This window comes from Mobula birostris, chromosome 18 (genome assembly GCF_030028105.1).
Source record: "Mobula birostris isolate sMobBir1 chromosome 18, sMobBir1.hap1, whole genome shotgun sequence".
Classification (NCBI taxonomy): Eukaryota; Metazoa; Chordata; class Chondrichthyes; order Myliobatiformes; family Myliobatidae; genus Mobula; species Mobula birostris.
The window spans coordinates 61,317,278-61,336,537 of NC_092387.1; the positions used below are offsets into that span (position 1 = coordinate 61,317,278).

The following is a 19,260-nucleotide window of genomic DNA, read 5'->3' on the forward strand; positions in this document are numbered from 1 at the left end:
ATGGGCAAATAATGTTTTTAATAGTATTTCCAATGAGTGTATGCAATTGTTTAGTATTTGCCATTAGCAATAGCAGCTAGTTGGTATATGTTAGTGTAGCTACTTTTTAAAACAGGCTGTTATCTGTTGTATGGATTCCAATTGGTCTGCTGGTCAGATGCTGTGTTTTATCTCAGTGTGTCAGGGCTGTTGGAGCCAAAAATTAGTGTCATCCTTGCTCCTGGTCAAGTCTCCCAGGATCAGGGGCAATGTGAGTTATGGTCTTGGTTAGGACCAGTAGAAATTACTTCCTGATGATACTTGAATTGGGACACAGGACACTGTTCGGGTACTTTTCAAACACAGGGGAATGTCTACCCTTGGTCATAGAGTCACAGAGTCGTACAGCACAGAAACAGACCCCTCAGCCCACTACGCCCATGCTGACCTTTTTTGTCCATTCCATTTGCTTTCATTAGGTCCGTACCTTTTTATTCCTTGGCTATGGCAGTCTCTCTTAACTGTAGTGATTGTATCTGATTCCTCCACCTCCCCAGGCAGCAAGTTCCAGATATCAGCCACACTGTCCCACACCAACCCCCTTGAAAACTCCCTCTTTCCTTCAGCCTGTGCCACCTTGTTTCTGATGCCCCTCCCTTGAGAAGAGATTCAGATTGCCTACCGTATCCATACCTTTCCTAATGTTACATACCTCTGTCAAAGAAATAAGGATCAATGACCTACCATAACTAAAACCCTCTAATCCAGGCAAAAACCTGGTGAATCTGCTCTTCGTCCTGTCTAGCACAACCACGTCCTTCCTAAAGTGCCATGACTGGAACCACACAGTGCACCAAGTGTGGTCCAACCGATGTTTTCTAAACTTGCAAAATGACATCCCAACTTCTATATTTTGTGTCCCTACCTAGAGTGCCATATACCTTCTCACCACCTATGTTACCAATTTCTGACAATATAGACTTGAACCCCAAGGTCTGTCTGTTCACCAACATTCCTTTATGCCCTACGATTCACTGTATACGTCCCGCCCCAATTTGACTTCCCAAAACACATCATTTCAAATTTCTTAAGATTAAATTCCATCTGCTAATGCTCCATCCAAATTTCCATTCTTTGTCCCAATGTAGCCTTAGAAAACCCTTCTCACCATCCACTACATTACCAACTGTAGTGTTACCTGCAAGGTTATTAATCATAACTCCTATATTCATATCCATTAGTACATGTCAGAATGGAGCCCAATCCTAGCTGGATACAACTCCCTCCACATGGAGGGAACAGGAGCACAAGTGAATCTCCAGTCCCCTATCTGCATTCCCCTGGCCCTTCCTCTCCCATCTCACCCAACAAACCCCACCCTACCTTCTATTCATCTCTCTCCTCCCATCACAGCATCCTTCTCCCATCCCATCCCAAACTCTCTCTCCCTCCCACTCCATCATCTCTTCTTCCTACCCCAACCAGATTTCCCTCTGCATCACTTCACCAGCTTCACTTGTTCTGTCCTCTACCCAACATATATCCTATCTCCCATCTTCTCCTCCCAATACACATCCCATGTTCTCCTCTACCCAATACCTATCCTATCTCCTCTACCCAACACATATTCCATTTTCTCTACCCAACACACATCCCATCTTCTCCTCTATTTCTTATCACTTCCATCTATCCCACCTCCTCCACCCATTTCACACCATGCTCCCTCCCCTTCCATCCTGTCCTCTCTGGCTATTCTCCCCTCTCACTCCCCTTCCTCTCCCATCCCTTTACCCTCCTCACCCTCCTCTCTCCCGCCTATCACTCCCCTCCCTTTTACTCTCCTCCCCCTCCTCTTTAACCACCTCCTTTCACCCCTGTACCCTTCTCTCCCTTCCTTATCCTCCCCTCCTTCCCCTCCTCCTTTTCCTTTTTTCTTCCCCTTAACCCCCTCTGCTCTCCACTCTTTCCCTCCCAACCTCTCTCCATTCCTGAACTTCTCCCAGTAGTATCACAGACAGAGATGGGTCGGAGGGTAGGACTTATTCTAGTTAAGCCATGCTGTGACTGTATGCCTGTGTGAATTACCCCAGCGTCTAACGTTGTTCTGAGCATGTTAACGTATCCTCCACAACCCCCACACCACGGACTGCTGAAGTGTGTTCTTTCTAATGGAATGCTGTAACCATGTGACAACATAGTCATTTGTACATAATAAATAATTTATTTTTTAAAAATAAACTTTTCTGCGCCTTTTTGTGTTGCTTCTCCATGTGATCTTCAGTGGGACCAGCAGGCATCTCTCTATCCATCACCTTTTGTACACGGATAGACAGCATTTCATGTCTCCCACTCCCCAGTGTAATTCAAGGAATGGGATCCTGGGAGAGAGACAGAGAAAGGCAGAGAGAGAGAGAGAGGGTGGGGGAGGGAAGGGGGGGAAGGGGAATTAGAGGCAGAGAGAGGGGGAAAAGTGCAGAGGGGGATCAAAGGCAGAGAGCAAGTGCAGGGGATGGGGATCAGGAGCAGAAAGTGGGAGCGAGGAGGGTTGGTTAGGGAGAGAGGGTAAGTTAATGGGCAAGCTTCTTGGTAGCAACCTTCTCTCATTTGATAGCATCTGTGCAAAACTTGTCCTTGTCCAGGTCTGTCGGGGGTTGATCCTTATCAATCTTCCAGGAGAACAATTAATTTTGACCCAAGTCCAGGAAACTAATAAACAAAAACAAAATTTTACCATTTTCAAAGAAGCATTTTGTTGCACATAATTGAGAGAGGCTGGAATAGTGCTGGGCAAAGGGGCCCTCAGAGTAGCTTTATTATCAATGTACATATATGTCACCATATACTATCTTGAGACTCACTTTCTTGCAGGCATTCACAAGAAAATAAAGAAATAAAGTAGGATTATGGAAACCTGAGTGATCAGGTATTTTGGACTAAGACGTATTGTGTTGAAGCCTCCAGTGATGTAAAACCTCAGCTGGGCGGTCTAGTGCCGAGTCTCCTGATAGCTGGGCAGTGAAGGGATGTGTCAGCACTGGCCAATCCCGTCCGCACCCTGCAGAGACAAGACTGAATCCCCCTCATCAGTGTTTCCCACTGAGTTTCGCCATTGCAACTGTCACGCTGTTCTTACAGCTTCTAGCCACTGGGGGTGGGGACAGCAAGTCCCTCAGAACTAGAGGTTTATTGTCACTGATATGTCGTGACATTTGTCGTTTTGTGACAAGTTGCAGATTTTACTATAAATGACAAAATAAATAGTATCTGAAAAGGAATGGTGAGACAGTGTTCATGGCCTACTCAGAAATCTGATGGTGAAGGGGAAGAAGCTGTTCCCTGAATCATTGGGTATGGTTCTTCAGGCTTCTGCACCTCCAGCCTGATGGTGGTAATGAGAAGAGGGCATGTCCTGGATGCTGAGAGTCCTTAATGATGGATGCTGCCTTTTTTTTTGAGGCACCGCCTCTTGAAGATGGCCTTGATGGAGGAGAGGGTGGTGTCTGTGACAGAGGTAGCTGAGTCTACAGCTTTCTGTAACCTCTTGTCATCCTGTGCATTGCAGGCCCCAGACCAGACAGCGCTGTAGCCAGTTAGAATGCTCTCCATGGTACAACCCTAGCAACCTGCAAGGATCTTTGGTGACATACCAAAGCTCCTCAAACTCCTAATTAAGGAGAACCACTTCTTCATTATTGCATTGATTTGTTGGGCCCAGGATAGATCTTCAGAGATGTTGACACCCAGGAACTTGAAACTACTCCTACTTCCCTTCGCTGACCCCTTAATGAGGATTAGTCTGCACTCTCCCAACTTCTCCTCCCTGAAGTCCACAATCAAGTCCTTGGTCTTGCTTAAGTTCAGTGCAAAATTGTTATTATCACACGACTCAAACAGCCAATCTATCTCAGTCCTACACAGCTCCTTGGCACTTCTGAGATTTCACCAACAATAGTTGTCCTTGGCAAATATATAGATAGTGTCTGAGCTGCACCTAGCCACAGTCGTGGGTGTAAGCATGCATCCGTGAGGTGCATCTGTGTTCATTGTTAGTGAGGAGGAGGTGTTATTATCAATCTGTGATCTTCTGTTGAGGAAGTCGAGGATCCAGTGGCAGAGGAAGGTTTGAAAGCTTAGGGCAAGAATGTGTCAGCCCATTCAGTGAGGTGGCACAGAGCATCCGACTCAAAGCAAGCAGTCTTTTGAATAGTAATTTAACAATTCTTAGGCTGAAACTACAGCAGTAGAATCAGGATAATTCCGCTACCACAAGCCGTTCTGCAGATGCTGAAAATCCTGAGCAACACACACAAAATGCTGGAGGAACTTAGCAAGTCAGGCACCATCATCTCACAATATACAACAACTACAGCAAGCTGTCAGGTCAGCAGAAAAGGTCATTGGCTGCCGTCTACCATCACCACAGAACATATGTTTCCAGGACAAAAGCAGGCAGGAGCAATCACTGCGGACACTACCCGCCCAGAAAATGTCTTTTCTAACAGCTCCCTTCTGGAAAATGCTATAGGGCTATTAAAACAAAAACTTCATGTCATCTTCAAAGTTTCTCCCCAGGCAGTTAATCTGATCAACCATTCTAGCTAGCCCATCACTGCACTGAACTATAGACACATTATAAACCATTTTTTATCATGCTGTTTACATTGTAAATACATGCTGGTACTATTTATGTACATTTTATTCCATACTCATCCTCTAGCCTCTAACTTTAATTTTTATATAATTCTTTATTCTTTTCAATTGTTGAATGTTTTTGTTGCATGTCGTGCCCTGACCAACACATCACAGCAAATTCCTAATCCATGTAAATATCTATGGTGAATAGAGTTGATCCTTGATTTCATCTGTGGCATAGAATGGACAGTTGACTCTTTGGGCCGAGGCCTGGTGAAGGTCATTCGAGCCATGCTGCCAGCAACCAATCAATTTAACCCTAGCCTAATCACGGGACAATTTTCAATGACCAATAAACCAAAGCACCCAGAGAAGATCCACATGTTCCACAGGGAGATGTACAAAACTCCTTACGCTCTGGGATCGAACTTCGAAATCCTACGCCCTGAGCTGTAATAGCGTTCCGCTAACTGCTGCCGTACTGTAGGATTTCTTTTACACTGACCTAGAGGAGCAGATGGAACATCAGGTAGACGTCTAGAGACCTCAACAGTACAGCGCTCCCTCGAGTCAGCCTGAGCTGTTGGTCTTAGTCCTGGGAGTGGGACCTGAACCCACAATCTAAACAAATTACCTTTATTTGTCACATGTAGACCAAAACATCAAATACACGGTGAAATGCGTGGTTTGCATCAACGGCCAGCATAGTCCGAGAGTGTGCTGGGGACGGCCCCCATGCCTCCAGCGCCAGCGGAGCATGCTCACAGTTCCCGAAACCTAACCGGTACACCTTTGGAAAATGGGAGGAAAGCCGCACCATCCTGAGGGGACTGTACAAACTCCTCACCGACAGTAGCGGGAACCTCTGTGCCACCCGTGTGCCAGGTCGCTTTTGCCTAATCAGGAAACACTTGCAGTTCTAGAGAACAGCAGAAGGATAAAAAAGCAACACACACAGAATGCTGGAGGAACTCAGCCGGTCAGGCAGCATCTGTGGGGAGGAATAAACAGTCAGTGTTTCAGACTGAGACCCTTCTTCAGGACCGAGAAGGGAGGGGGAAGACTGCAGAATATAAAGGTGTGGGGCGGGGCTACTTTTGTTGTAAGCAACCTCTCTGGTGAAAGTGTATGGAGCAATGGGTAAGGGAAAAAGTATTTCTTCATATTTCAGAAATGATCCTTACTCTAGTCACTGAGTCATTGTGCCTTCGTCCTAATCAGTCCATGGATGACCTTGGTGCCCAACCAGCTCATCCCAATTTCCTGTGTAAGCTCTGCCCCTTCCTGTACCTATCTGGATCTGCTTAACGATCCTGTTGCACTTGCCTCAACCCCCTTCCTCAGGCACCTTCCATGCACTCACCACTCTGCGTAATAAAGTTGCCTCTCAGGTCCCTTCTAACGTACGGAGGAGATTTATCAGATGATACCTGGACTGGAGAACCTGTATTATGAGAATAGGTTGAGCGAGCTCTTTGAAGCGAAGCAGTGAAAGAGATGATGTGATAGAGGTCTGCAGGATGACAAGAGGCATAGGTCAAGTGGATAGTCAGAGACTTTTTCCCCAGGGCAAAAATGACCAACACAGGGAGTCATAGTTTTAACATGATTGGAGTAAAGTATAGGGGGAATGTCAGAGGTGTGTATTTTTTTAACATAGAGTGGTGGGTGTGTGGAATGCCCTGCCAGAGATGGTGGCATACATTAGAGACAACTAAGAGACTCTTAAAAAGGCACATGGATGATAGAAATATGGAGGGCTATGCAGGAGGGAAGGGTTAGATTCATTTTAGAGTAAGTTTTAAGGTAGGCACAACATCATAGGCAAAGAGCCTGTACTGTGCTGTAAGCTCTAAATCCTTCCCCTCTCATCCTAAACCTATCCTTATCGTTTTGGACTCTCCTTCCTGGCAGATAAGACCACCTTATAATTCTAAACATTTCTATAAGGACGCCTCTTATTCACCTACGTTCCAAGAAATAAAGATCTAGCCTGGTTAACCTCTCTCTAATCATGGCAACATCCTCGTAAACCTTTCATGCAAAGTCATACACTAACATGGCAGGACAATGCAAAGAGATTGAAATAACAGGGAGACACAATAGACTGGAGCAGAGAGAAAAACTGTTAGAACTCAAGGGGTTGAGCAGGTTCTTGTTTCAGGTCTTTACACAGGACTGGATTTTTTTTGTTGGCTATGTGGACCTGTCTGTATTCCAAACCTACCCTAGCACCATTCCCCAACTCTGCCAGTGCTACTGAAGGGTCTTGCCCCAAAACATTGACTGTCCATTTCCTCCCACAGATATATGCTGCCTGACCCATTGAATTTCTCCAGATGTTTGTTTTATATTCAGACAATGAGAATTTGTTGTTTAGTTCCCACCTCACCCTCACCATCTGTACAAGCTCTGTACAAATCGACCACTAGTGCATCACAAATTATGGCAGCTGTGCATTCAACTGCCTGAGCCGCAGGCTCTGGAATTACCTCCACAATCTCTCTCTCCTGCTCCCTCTTTCACTCCATCTGTCTTCCTCTCCCTCTCTCTGTCAGTCTCTCTGTCTTCTTCCTTCCTCTCTCTCCACCAGTCTCTCTTTCTGGCTCCCTTTTTTCTCTGTCTCTCACTTTCCAGTTTTCTTCCCTCTGCCCTCCCTTTGTCACTCTCTCCCCAACCTTCTCCCTCTATTTTACTCTCTCCCTCCATCTCATTATCTCCCTTCTCTCTCTGTCTGTCTGTCTGTCTCTCTCTGTCTTCCCCTCTCTCTCCTGAATCTCCCTCTTTCACTCCCTCTCTTCTCTCTGTGTGTGTCTCTCTCTCCCTCTCTTTGCCTCTCTCTCTCATCTCTCTCGCTCACTCCCTTTCTATCTGTCAGTTTGTCTATCTATCTCCATCTTGTTCTCCCCCCCCTCCCCCTCCCACCCCGATGCCTTATAAAATAAACCTTGGGCATACCATCAGTAAAGTCGCTACTGTGAGCCTGTGTGAATATTTCTGCATGTTCTGCCTGCATGGGTGTCCGTGTGGCACTGTGAAGCCATTTGACGCAGGCTTCCAGTCGGTGAACCCTTTCACGTAATGAGTCCCCTTCACAGTTGAAGAGAGAGAGGAGACTGCCAGCTGTGTTCTGATTTAGTCGGCACAGACGAAGCAGTCTGCTTTGTCATTGACTCCTGGGACAGCAGTCCACTTACCAGTGAGCACGTTACCCTTTCACCCAGGGGTAGGCAACCTTAAGCACAAATGATTTTCTAGCATGCTTCATTCATTAATTTGAGGCAAAACATAACTAGATGCATTTAAATGGATAATTCCCATATTTCAAGTTTTTAATGGCATTTATCTGGCTCACTGTCTGCTCATTAATACGTGATCCAGCCCACAGAGGCAAAAAAGTTGCCAACCCCTGTTTTAACCATTCGGTCACTCACTCAGGAAACCCAGTCAGCCGGATTAGGGAGTATCAACATGGCCAGAACTAAATCCGTTTCTACTGCCTGGGTTCTTCATCAGGAATCAAGGATAGAATCACTTTATATACAGTGCACTTACGTATATTCAGAATTTGTTTCAGTGTGTTGGTCAGGGTGGAACATGCCACATAAAACAATAACACACACAAACTGCTGAGTTTGTCCAGCACTTTGTAGAAAACTGATCACCCCTCCTCGGGTGGCACCTCTTAAAGAAGGTCCACCTGTGTTTTTGCCACCCCAGGCTGTGATCTGTGCCACCGTCGCTGAACAGCCACCGTGCCCAGGCTCTGTTAGCCCAGCTGCCTTTGGAAATCAGCACCTTCCTCATTGCTAATGTTATATTCCGTAACTGCAAAGCATAAAGTGAACTGCACAAAAAGGACAGGAGCCCAGGATAACCGGTCTAGTTATGTTTTTACTGCAAGCAAGGTGTGCACATATGGCGTGGCAGTGTGATGACATATGCCATTCATGTATTGAATTATTTAAACAAAGAATGCTTAATCAAATGATGTATTTACAATATTACTCAAATATTACCAAAATATTAAATACATAACACTCCTGCCTGCATCATGCTGTGGGGATGCTTCAATGCAGCAGGCCCTGGAGGCTTATGAAGGTAGACGGTAAAATGAATGCAGCAAAATGCAGGGAAATCCTGGAGGAAAACCAGATGCAGTCTGCAAGAGAACTGCGACTTGGTAAAGGATTTGTTTTCCAGCAAGACAATGACCCCAAGCAGAAAGCCAAAGCTATACAGGAGTGGCTTAAAAACAACAGAAGTTAATGTTCTGGAGTGGCCAAATCAGAGTCCAGACCTCAATCCAATTGAGGATTTGTGGCTGAACTTGAAAAGGGTTATTCATTCAATTTCCCCATGCAATCTGACAGAGCTTGAGCAGTTTTGTAAACATAGAAACATAGAAAATAGGTACAGGAGTAGGCCATTCGGCCCTTCGAGCCTGCACCGCCATTTATTATGATCATGGCTGATCATCCAACTCAGAACCCCGCCCCAGCCTTCCCTCCATACCCCCTGACCCCCGTAGCCACAAGGGCCATATCTAACTCCCTCTTAAATATAGCCAATGAACTGGCCTCAACTGTTTCCTGTGGCAGAGAATTCCACAGATTCACCACTCTCTGTGTGAAGAAGTTTTTCCTAATCTCGGTCCTAAAAGGCTTCCCCTCTATCCTCAAACTGTGGCCCCTCGTTCTGGACTTCCCCAACATCGGGAACAATCTTCCTGCATCTAGCCTGTCCAATCCCTTTAGGATCTTATACGTTTCAATCAGATCCCCACTCAATCTTCTAAATTCCAATGAGTACAAGCCCAGTTCATCCAGTCTTTCTTCATATGAAAGTCCTGCCATTCCAGGAACCAATCTGGTGAACCTTCTTTGTACTCCCTCTATGGCAAGGATGTCTTTCCTCAGATTAGGGGACCAAAACTGCACATAATACTCCAGGTGTGGTCTCACCAAGGCCTTGTACAACTGCAGTAGTACCTCCCTGCTCCTGTACTCGAATCCTCTCGCTATAAATGCCAGCATACCGTTCGCCTTTTTCACCGCCTGCTGTACCTGCATGCCCACTTTCAATGACTGGTGTATAATGACACCCAGGTCTCGTTGCACCTCCCCTTTTCCTAATCGGCCACCATTCAGATAATAATCTGTTTTCCTATTTTTGCCACCAAAGTGGATAACTTCACATTTATCCACATTAAATTGCATCTGCCATGAATTTGCCCACTCACCCAACCTATCCAAGTCACCCTGCATCCTCTTAGCATCCTCCTCACAGCTAACACTGCCACCCAGCTTTGTGTCATCCACAAACTTGGAGATGCTGCATTTAATTCCCTCATCCAAGTCATTAATATATATTGTAAACAACTGGGGTCCCAGCACTGAGCCTTGCGGTACCCCACTAAAGAAGAATGGGGAACAATTGCATTTGTTCAGATGTGCAAAGCTGCTAGAGACCTTTCCACACAGACTCAAGGCTGTTATTGCTGCCTAAGGTGCATCTCCTAAGTACTGACTCTAAGTAGGGAGGGAAGGGACACAGGGAGAGTGATCCACAAACTCTACCACCACTATTGTAGCATTTCCTCGAGAGTCCCCTCATGAAAAGACATTCCTGTAATTAATGTCATTTTATGGACATACAAGCAATCTATGTGTATAAACTATCTCATGTATTTAGATTAGATTAGATTATGAGGACACGCAGTCCTCTTTTATTGTCATTTAGTAATGCATGCATTAAGAAATGATACAATATTCCTCCGGTGTGATATCACAAAAACACAGGACAGATCAAGACTGAAAAACTTACAAAAACCACATAATTATAACATATAGTTACAACAGTGCAACAATATCATAACTTGATGAAGAACAGGCCATGGCACAGTAAAAAAGTTCAAAGTCTCTCGAAAGTCCCACATCTCACGCAGACGCGAGAAGGAAGAAAACTCTCCCTGCCATGCCCGACCACAGTCCGACTCTGAGTTGTCCGAAAACTTCAAGCTCTGATCAGCCCTCCGACACCAAGTACCGAGCACCATCTCTACCGGACGCCACGACCTCAGCCTCAGTCGCCAGCAGCAGGCAAAGCCAGGGATTTTGGGCCTCCCCTCCGGAGATTCTCGATCGCACAGTAGCAGCGGCAGTGAACTGGGCATTTCAGAAATTTCTCCAAATGTTCCTCTGCTTCTCACGTCTGTCTTCATCAAATCAGAATTGTGCACGGCATCCTACTTACAAATACGATATCATTTCACCGGAGAGGCCTCGTGCACTGCGTTGTGCCGCCATTTTCTCCTCCCGTCTACATTTATATTTATATTTATTGTGATTTTTTTGTTATTGTGATATTTATCTCATTGTTTTATTTTGGTGCTCTATCTAATTGGAGTAACAATTATTTTGTTCTCTATTACACGTGCACTGGAAATGATATAAAGCAATCTTGAATCTTGAAATTTGAATCTCTCTCCTTCTCCCCTCCCACTTCCTTCTCCTTCCCCTTCTGCCCCTTTTTCGCACTTCAACCTTTCCTGTAATGCCTCATTATAACAAGGATGTGGAAGCTTTAGAGAGGGCGCAGTGGAGATTGAACAGGGTGCTGCCTGGATTAGAGAACATGCTTTACATGGATAGAATGAGTGGGCTGGAGCTTTTCTTTTTGGAGCAAAGGAGGATGAGAGGTGGCTTTGTAGAGGTGTCCTGACGATACGAGGCAGATACATTGGGGACATTGAAGAAACTCTTGGATAGGCACATAAATGATAGGGCTACGTAAGAGGAGAAAGTTAAATTGATCTTGGAGTAGGTTATAAGGTTGGCACAACATCGTAGGCCAAAAGGCCAGTACATTGCTTTGATCTACACCAAAATGACCACTTTATAAGGTACACCTGTACAACTTGTTAATGCAGATACCTAATCAGCCAATCATGTAGCAGCAACTCTATATATCAAAGCATGCAGACATGGTCAAGAGGTTCAGTTGTTCAGGCCAAATATCAACACGGAGAAGGAATAGGATCTAAGTGACATTGACCGTGGAGTGATTGTTGGTGTCAGACAGGGTGGTTTGAGTATCTCAGAAACTGCTGATCTTCTGGGATTTTCACACACAACAGTCTCTAGAGTTTACAGGGAATGGTGTGAACAACAAAAAAAAATCCAGTGAACAGCAGTTCTGTGGGTGAAAACGTCTTGTTAATGAGAGAGATCAGAGGAGAATGGCCCGATTGGTTCAAACTGACAGGAAGGTGACAGCAACTCAAATAACCACACGTTAAAACAGAGGTGTGCAGAAGAGCATCTCTAAACACATCACGTATTGAACCCTGAAGTGAATGGGCTACAAGAGTAGAAGATCACACCATTTTCCACTCCTGTACTTCGTAAAGTGGCTCCTGGGTGTCTATGTCAGTGATAATAAACCTGATTCTGATTCACGTTAGGCAGAAGGGATTAGGTGTCATTGGCTTAATTAGTTCAGTATGCGGTGGACTGAAAGGCCTGTACTTTCTACGTTCTGTATGTCAGCAATAATACACACGATTCTCTGATTCATGTGCAGTAGGAACTAGGTGTCATTGGTTTAATTAGTTCAATACAACATTGTGGGCCAAAGAGCCTACACTATCCTGGGCAGTTCTATAGTCTGAGTTATACAGAAATCAGAGGCCGTATCTGTGGTGCTAGGCTTCCCCAAGGTGATCATTTCCTCTCCTGGCAGCTGGTTTGATGTAGTGAGATGCTGCTGTCTGATGGAGGAATGCTAATTGAATGAGCTGACGCCTGTTCAGCATGTTTGTTGATGTGCTTTCATTACCTGTCAAGCTTTATGACATGTTGAAGGTAATTTATACACAGCAGATTTTAAATTATCGAGGTTCCGGGAAGCCCCCTGAGTTTTAGGGTCCCTCCTGACCCTTCACGCCTGCAGAGTGAATTCCAGTGTTATGTCCAATAAGACCTACAGGAAGTGTTGAGGCACACCACCAGGTTTAGGAACAGTTATTACCCCTCAACTATCAGGTTCCTGAACCAGCGTGGATCACTTCACTCACAACTTCGCACTGATCCCACAACCCACAGACTCACTTTCAAGGACTCTACTTATGTTCTCAGTATTATTTATTTACTAGATTTTTTTTATTTGTACAATTTGTCTTTTTTTGCACATTGGCTGTTTGTCAGTCTTTTTCATTGACTCTATTGTGTTTCTTTGTTCGACTGTGAATGCCTACAAGAAAATGAATCTCAAGGTAGTATATGTGACATACAGTGTATGTGCTTTGATAATAAATTTATTTTGAACTTCTGTCAGCGGTGAGACCTGACAGCACAAAAACGGGCCATGTGCCACATTTCATCCATGCCAATCACGAAATGCCCAACTAATCAAATGCTGAACAAACTCAACAAAGGCATGGTCACTAGCTCTTCCTGCTACCTGCTGGGGTCACATTGCCATGACGGAGTGAATTTCAATGTGAGATCCAATATGAGCTAATACTGTAAGTGGGTATGGCTTTCCATGTTGGCCTTGCACGGCTACAGCTGTAACACTGGGACCGATCTGGTCTCTTTGTCTAAGAAAGAATATCCTTGCATCTGAAGGAGTGAAGATTGGTTCTGGCATGGTTCGTGGTTCTGTCTGTTGAGGAAAGATAGAACATAGAACATAGAACAGTACAGCACAGTACAGGCCCTTCGGCCCACAATGTTTTGCCGACCCTCAAACCCTGCCTCCCATATAAGCCCCCACCTTAGATTCCTCCATATACCTGTCTAGTAGTCTCTCAAACTTCACTAGTGTATCTGCCTCCACCACTGACTCAGGCAGTGCATTCCACGCACCAACCACTCTCTGAGTAAAAAACCTTCCTCTAATATCCCCCTTGAACTTCCCACCCCTTACCTTAAAGCCATGTCCTCTTGTATTGAGCAGTGGTGCCCTGGGGAAGAGGCGCTGGCTATCCACTCTATCTATTCCTCTTATTATCTTGTACACCTCTATCATGTCTCCTCTCATCCTTCCTCTCTCCAAAGAGTAAACCCTTAATCTCTGATCATAATGCATACTCTCTAAACCAGGCAGCATCCTGGTAAATCTCCTCTGTACCCTTTCCAATGCTTCCACATCCTCCTATAGTGAGGTGACCAGAACTGGACACAGTACTCCAAGTGTGGCCTAACCAGAGTTTTATAGAGCTGCGTCATTACATCGCGACTCTTAAGCTCTATCCCTCAACTTATGAAAGTCGATAAATGACCTGTATTTTCACACTTACATCAAAACATACATTGAAAGGTGTTAATTTGCGTCAACGAACAACACAGTGCAAGGATTGTGCTGGGGACAGCCTGCAAGTGTTGCCATATTTCTGGCTTCAACATAGCTTACCTACAACTGTACTTCTTTGGAATATGGGAGGAAACCAGAGCACCTGGAGGAAACCCACGTGGTCATGGGGAGCACATAGAAATTCCTACAGGCAGCGGTGGGGATTGTACCACAATCAGTGGTTGTTGGCGCTGTAGTGTCATTGTGCAAACCACTATGCTACCATGTTGCCCACTGATAAAGCCGACTGGCTGATTTTCTCTGGAGTTGGGGAACAACGGGGTGATCTCACTGAAATGTACAGAGCTCCGACAGAGTTCTGCGTTTGATACAGGAATGTTTTTTTTTGCTAGCCGGGGGGCCTAGAATCAGAGTTCCTTCCACAGATGCTCCCTGAATAACTGGGCTTCCTCCAGCTTTCTGTGTGTGTTGCTCAGGAATCAGCTCGGTACCTTTACCAACAGAGAGTTCAGCAGTATCTGAAGGGAGAGTCACATCTGTGCACCCTGAACTCGCATCACACACTACCTCTGACTGAGCGAAATCTGGAATCACGCAGAATTGCAGAAACCTCAGGTCTGAAATCGAGAGACACATCAACAGCTACGCTGTATATCAAATTTTCAGGATCTCTGATATCCTGGTGATTCCTCTCTGTTACCCTCTCCAGTGCAACCATGCCTTTCCTGTGGTGTACAGAGCAGAGAAAATGTCTCCATGGTTCCTGTCCCAAGACCACAGTGTCCCAACGACTGGCTGGGGAGAGGAGTGGATGTGTGATGCCTCCTCAGTTCAATAGTCTGGGGATGTGTGTGCAAGCGCCTTCGGGGCAGAGGATGTGGGGATGAGGTGTGGCTCCAGCTGAAAGCTGATAGTTTGTAAATGCTCCTTGTCCTCCCTTTAGTTCAGTTTGATGAGGCGGACAGCACTCGGCAGTCCCCACCCAAGGAGGAGAAGGTGTGGCACCACAATCGCCTGTCAGGTTCGAACCTGAAATCCCTGAAGCAGCAGAGCGTGGAGCTGGGGGAGAAGGTGGAGGCAGACCTGCCCCTCGTCAGCCAGACGTAAGTGTTGGACCATGGCCTCCCCCCCCCCCGCACTCATACAGCACCACTGCAGCTGCCCCTGCACTCATACAGTCTCCCCCACACTCATACAGCCCCCCCGCACTCATACAGCCCCGCCGCACTCATACAGCCCCCCCCCCGCACTCATACAGCCCCCCACACTCACACACCTTCCCCACACTCATACAGCCTCCCCATTGCAGCCTGCCCCTGCACTCATACAGCCTCCCCACACTCATACAGCCCCCCCCGCACTCATACAGCCCCCCCCGCACTCATACAGCACCCTCCACACTCATACAGCCCCCCCACACTCATACAGCCCCACTGCAGCTGCCCCCGCACTCATACAGCCCCCCCACACTCATACAGCCCCCCCCACACTCGTACAGCCCCCCTCACTCGTACAGCCGCCCCACACTCATACAGCCCCCCCACTCATACAGCACCCCCCACACTCATACATCCCCCCAAATCATACAGCCCCCCCACACTCATACAGCACCCCCCACACTCATACAGCCCCCCCACTCATACAGCCCCCCCACTCATACAGCACCCCCCACACTCATACAAGCCCCCCACTCATACAGCCCCCCAACACTCATACAGCCCCCCACTCATACAGCCCCCCCCCACACTCGTACAGCCCTCCCTCACTCGTACAGCCCCCCCACACTCGTACAGCCCCCCCACTCATACAGCACCCCCCACACTCATACAGCCCCCCCACTCATACAGCCCCCCAACTCATACAGCCCCCCCACACTCATACAAGCCCCCCACTCATACAGCCCCCCAACACTCATACAGCCCCCACTCATACAGCCCCCCCACACTCGTACAGCCCCCCTCACTCGTACAGCCCCCCCACACTCATACAGCCCCCCCCACTCATACAGCCCCTCAACTCATACAGCCCCCCCCACATACAGCACCCCCACACTCATACAGCACCCCCCACACTCATACAGCCCCCCAACTCATACAGCCCCCCTATACTCATACAGCACCCCCACTCATACAGCACCCCCCACACTCATACAGCACCCCCACTCATACAGCACCCCCCACACTCATACAGCCCCCCCCACTCATACAGCCCCCCCACACTCATACAAGCCCCCCACTCATACAGCCCCCCAACACTCATACAGACCCCCCCACACTCATACAAGCCCCCCACTCATACAGCCTCCCAACACTCATACAGCCCCCCACTCATACAGCCCCCCCACACTCGTACAGCCCCCCCACTCATACAGCACCCCCCACACTCATACAGCACCCCCCACACTCATACAGCCCCCCCACTCATACAGCACCCCTCACACTCATACAGCACCCCCACTCATACAGCACCCCCCACACTCATACAGTGGCTTGCCCTCTCTTTCACCTGGAGCTCTGTATATGTGTGTGTGTGTGTGTGTGTGTGTGTGTGCGCGTGTGTGCATGTGTGTGTGTGTGTGTGTGTGTGTGTGTATGCATGTGTGTGTGTGTGAGTGTGTATGCGTGTGTGTGTGAGTGTATGCATGTGTGTGTGTGAGTGTGCATGTGTGTGTATGCGTGTGTGTGTGTGAGTGTGTATGCATGTGTGTGTGTGAGTGTGTATGCGTGTGTGTGTATGCATGTGTGTGTGCGTGTGTATGCATGTGTGTGTGTGAGTGTTCATGTGTATGCATGTGTGTGTATGCATTGTGTGTGTGTGTGTGAGTGTGTGTGTGTATGCATGTGTGTATGCATGTGTGTGTGAGTGTGTATGCATGTGTGTGTGTGAGTGTGTATGCGTGTGTGTGTATGCATGTGTGTGTGCGTGTGTATGCATGTGTGTGTGTGTTCATGTGTATGCATGTGTGTGTATGCATGTGTGTGTGTGAGTGTGTGTGTGTATGCATGTGTGTATGCATGTGTGTGTGTGAGTGTGTATGCGTGTGTGTGTGAGTGTGTATGCATGTGTGTGTGAGTGTGCATGTGTGTGTATGCGTGTGTGTATGCATGTGTGTGTGTATGCGTGTGTGTGTGTATGCATGTGTGTGTGAGTGTGTATGCATGTGTGTGTGTGTATGCATGTGTGTGTGTGTGAGTGTGTATGCGTGTGTGTGTGAGTGTGTATGCATGTGTGTGTGTGAGTGTGCATGTGTGTGTATGCGTGTGTGTGTGTGAGTGTGTATGCATGTGTGTGTGAGTGTGTATGCGTGTGTGTATGCATGTGTGTGTGCGTGTGTATGCATGTGTGTGTGAGTGTTCATGTGTATGCATGTGTGTGTGTGAGAGTGTGTGTGTGTATGTGTGTGTATGCATGTGTGTGTGAGTGTGTATGCGCGTGTGTGTGTATGCGTGTGTGTGTGAGTGTGTATGCATGTGTGTGTGAGTGTGTATGCATGTGTGTGTGTGAGTGTGCATGTGTATGCATGTGTGTGTGAGTGTATGCATGTGTGTGTGTGAGTGTGTATGCGTGTGTGTGTATGTATGTGTGTGTGTGTATGTGTGTGTGTGTATGCATGTGTGTGTGAATGTGTATGCACGTGTGTGTGTGTGAGTGTGTATGCATGTGTGTGTGTGTGTGTGTGTGTGTGTGTGTGTATGTATGTGTGTGTGCATGTATGCCTGAGTGTGTGTCCTTAAGTCAGGGAGTGGACTGCATATCAGTGTGAGTATGTAGGAGAATTCAGAAGTGATATTGAGCATTTTGGTGAGTTTGTGGTTATGTAGGTCCCTCTCCCCCTCCACCTCCCCTCCCCATCCCCCCTCCCTGTCTTTCTCCCTCTTTCCCTCTACTTCTTCCCCTCTCCCTCTCTCCCCTCTCCACTTTACTTCTCTCACTTTCTGCTCCTTCCCTCTTCATCTCCCCCCATCTCACTTTCCCTCACTCTCCCCTCCTCTTCCTCTCACCTTTAACTCTTCCCCTCCCCTTCCCCCTTCCTCCTCCTCTCTCCCCTCTTCCTCTCCCCATCTCACTTTCCCTCTCAATCCCTCTCCCCCTCCCCTTCCCTCTTCCTCTCTCCCTCTTTCCCTCTCTCCTCTTCTCTCCTGCTTTCCCTCTATCCCCTCCTCTCCCTCTCCCTTTCCCTCTCACTCCCTCTCTTCCCTTCTCTCTCACCCTTTCCCACTTTCCTTCTCTCACTTTCCTCTCCCTCCCTCTCCCCCCCCCTTCCTCTTCCTCTTCCTCTCCTCCTCTCTCTCTCCCCCCCTCTCTCTCTCCCCCCTCTCTCTCTCTCCCCCTCCCCCTCTCCGTCCTTTCTCCCCCATCCTCTGTGGTGAATTTCTGTGTACTGTGAGTGTGTCTCTGACTGAGTGCGTTTCATTCTCTCTCATCTGCCTATCGATGGTCATGTATGTTGGTGAGCCCATCTCTCCTTTTCGGTGTCTGCCTAGTTCTGTCTGTGTGTCTCTCTCTATGGTGGCTATATGTAAACATGTGATATATTTATGGTGGCATGTGAATGCCTGTGGTTGTGTATCTATCTATATGTTGTGTGTGTGAGTGTAGCTATCTCTGTGTCCCTTTCTCTTGTTCTGTGTGTCTGCATGTGCACTTGTTTGGTATGCAAATCTGAAGCTTGTGTGGTTATGTGTTGGTGTATGTGTGGTTGTGTGTGTGAGTCTGTCTGTCTGCAGTTCTGTAAGTCTGTGTGTATATTAATGTGCATGCTGTGTTGTGAATGTGTGCAGTTGTGTGTATGCATTGATGTTTCCGTCGCTCTGCGCGCGCGCGCGTGTGTGTGTACGCGCGCACTTCCTGGTGATATGTGTGTTGGCGTCTGTGGTTTTATGTGAAAGTGTGTGTGGTCTCTCTATGTCTATAGGTCTGGTTCTGTGATTGTGTGTCGACCTGGTCTGCAGTTCTGTGTGATTGTCTTAATGTGTGTGTATCTCTGTGGATGTGTGTGAACTTCAGTTCTGAATGCTGTTTGGTAATTTATATTGTTTGCATGATTTGTTTTTTCCTCTCTGCATATTGGGTATTTGACGGTCTTTTTTTAAAAAAGGTTCCATTGGGTTTTCTTTGTTTTGCGGCTGCCTCTAAGGAGACAAATTATCAATGTTGTGTGAAGTATACATAACTTGATAATCAATACACTTTAAATTTTGATTGTGTCTGTGGTTGTGTGTACGTGCTGCTGTGTGTGTGTGTGTGTGTGTGGCTCTGAGGTTGTGTGTGTGTGTATGGCTCTGCGGTTGTGTGTGTGTGTGTGTGTGTGTGTGTGTGTGTGTGGCTCTG

At 47.1% G+C, this 19,260-nt stretch overlaps 1 protein-coding gene across 1 annotated transcript in view; it reads left to right on the plus strand.

Annotated features, from left to right (window-relative positions):
• LOC140212165 (SH2 domain-containing adapter protein F-like) overlaps positions 1-19,260 on the plus strand; it is a 263,486-nt gene that overhangs the window by 184,951 nt on the left and 59,275 nt on the right. The window contains 1 exon segment of the mRNA XM_072282800.1: positions 14,873-15,032. Within this exon segment, the coding sequence (XP_072138901.1) occupies positions 14,873-15,032 (160 nt within the window).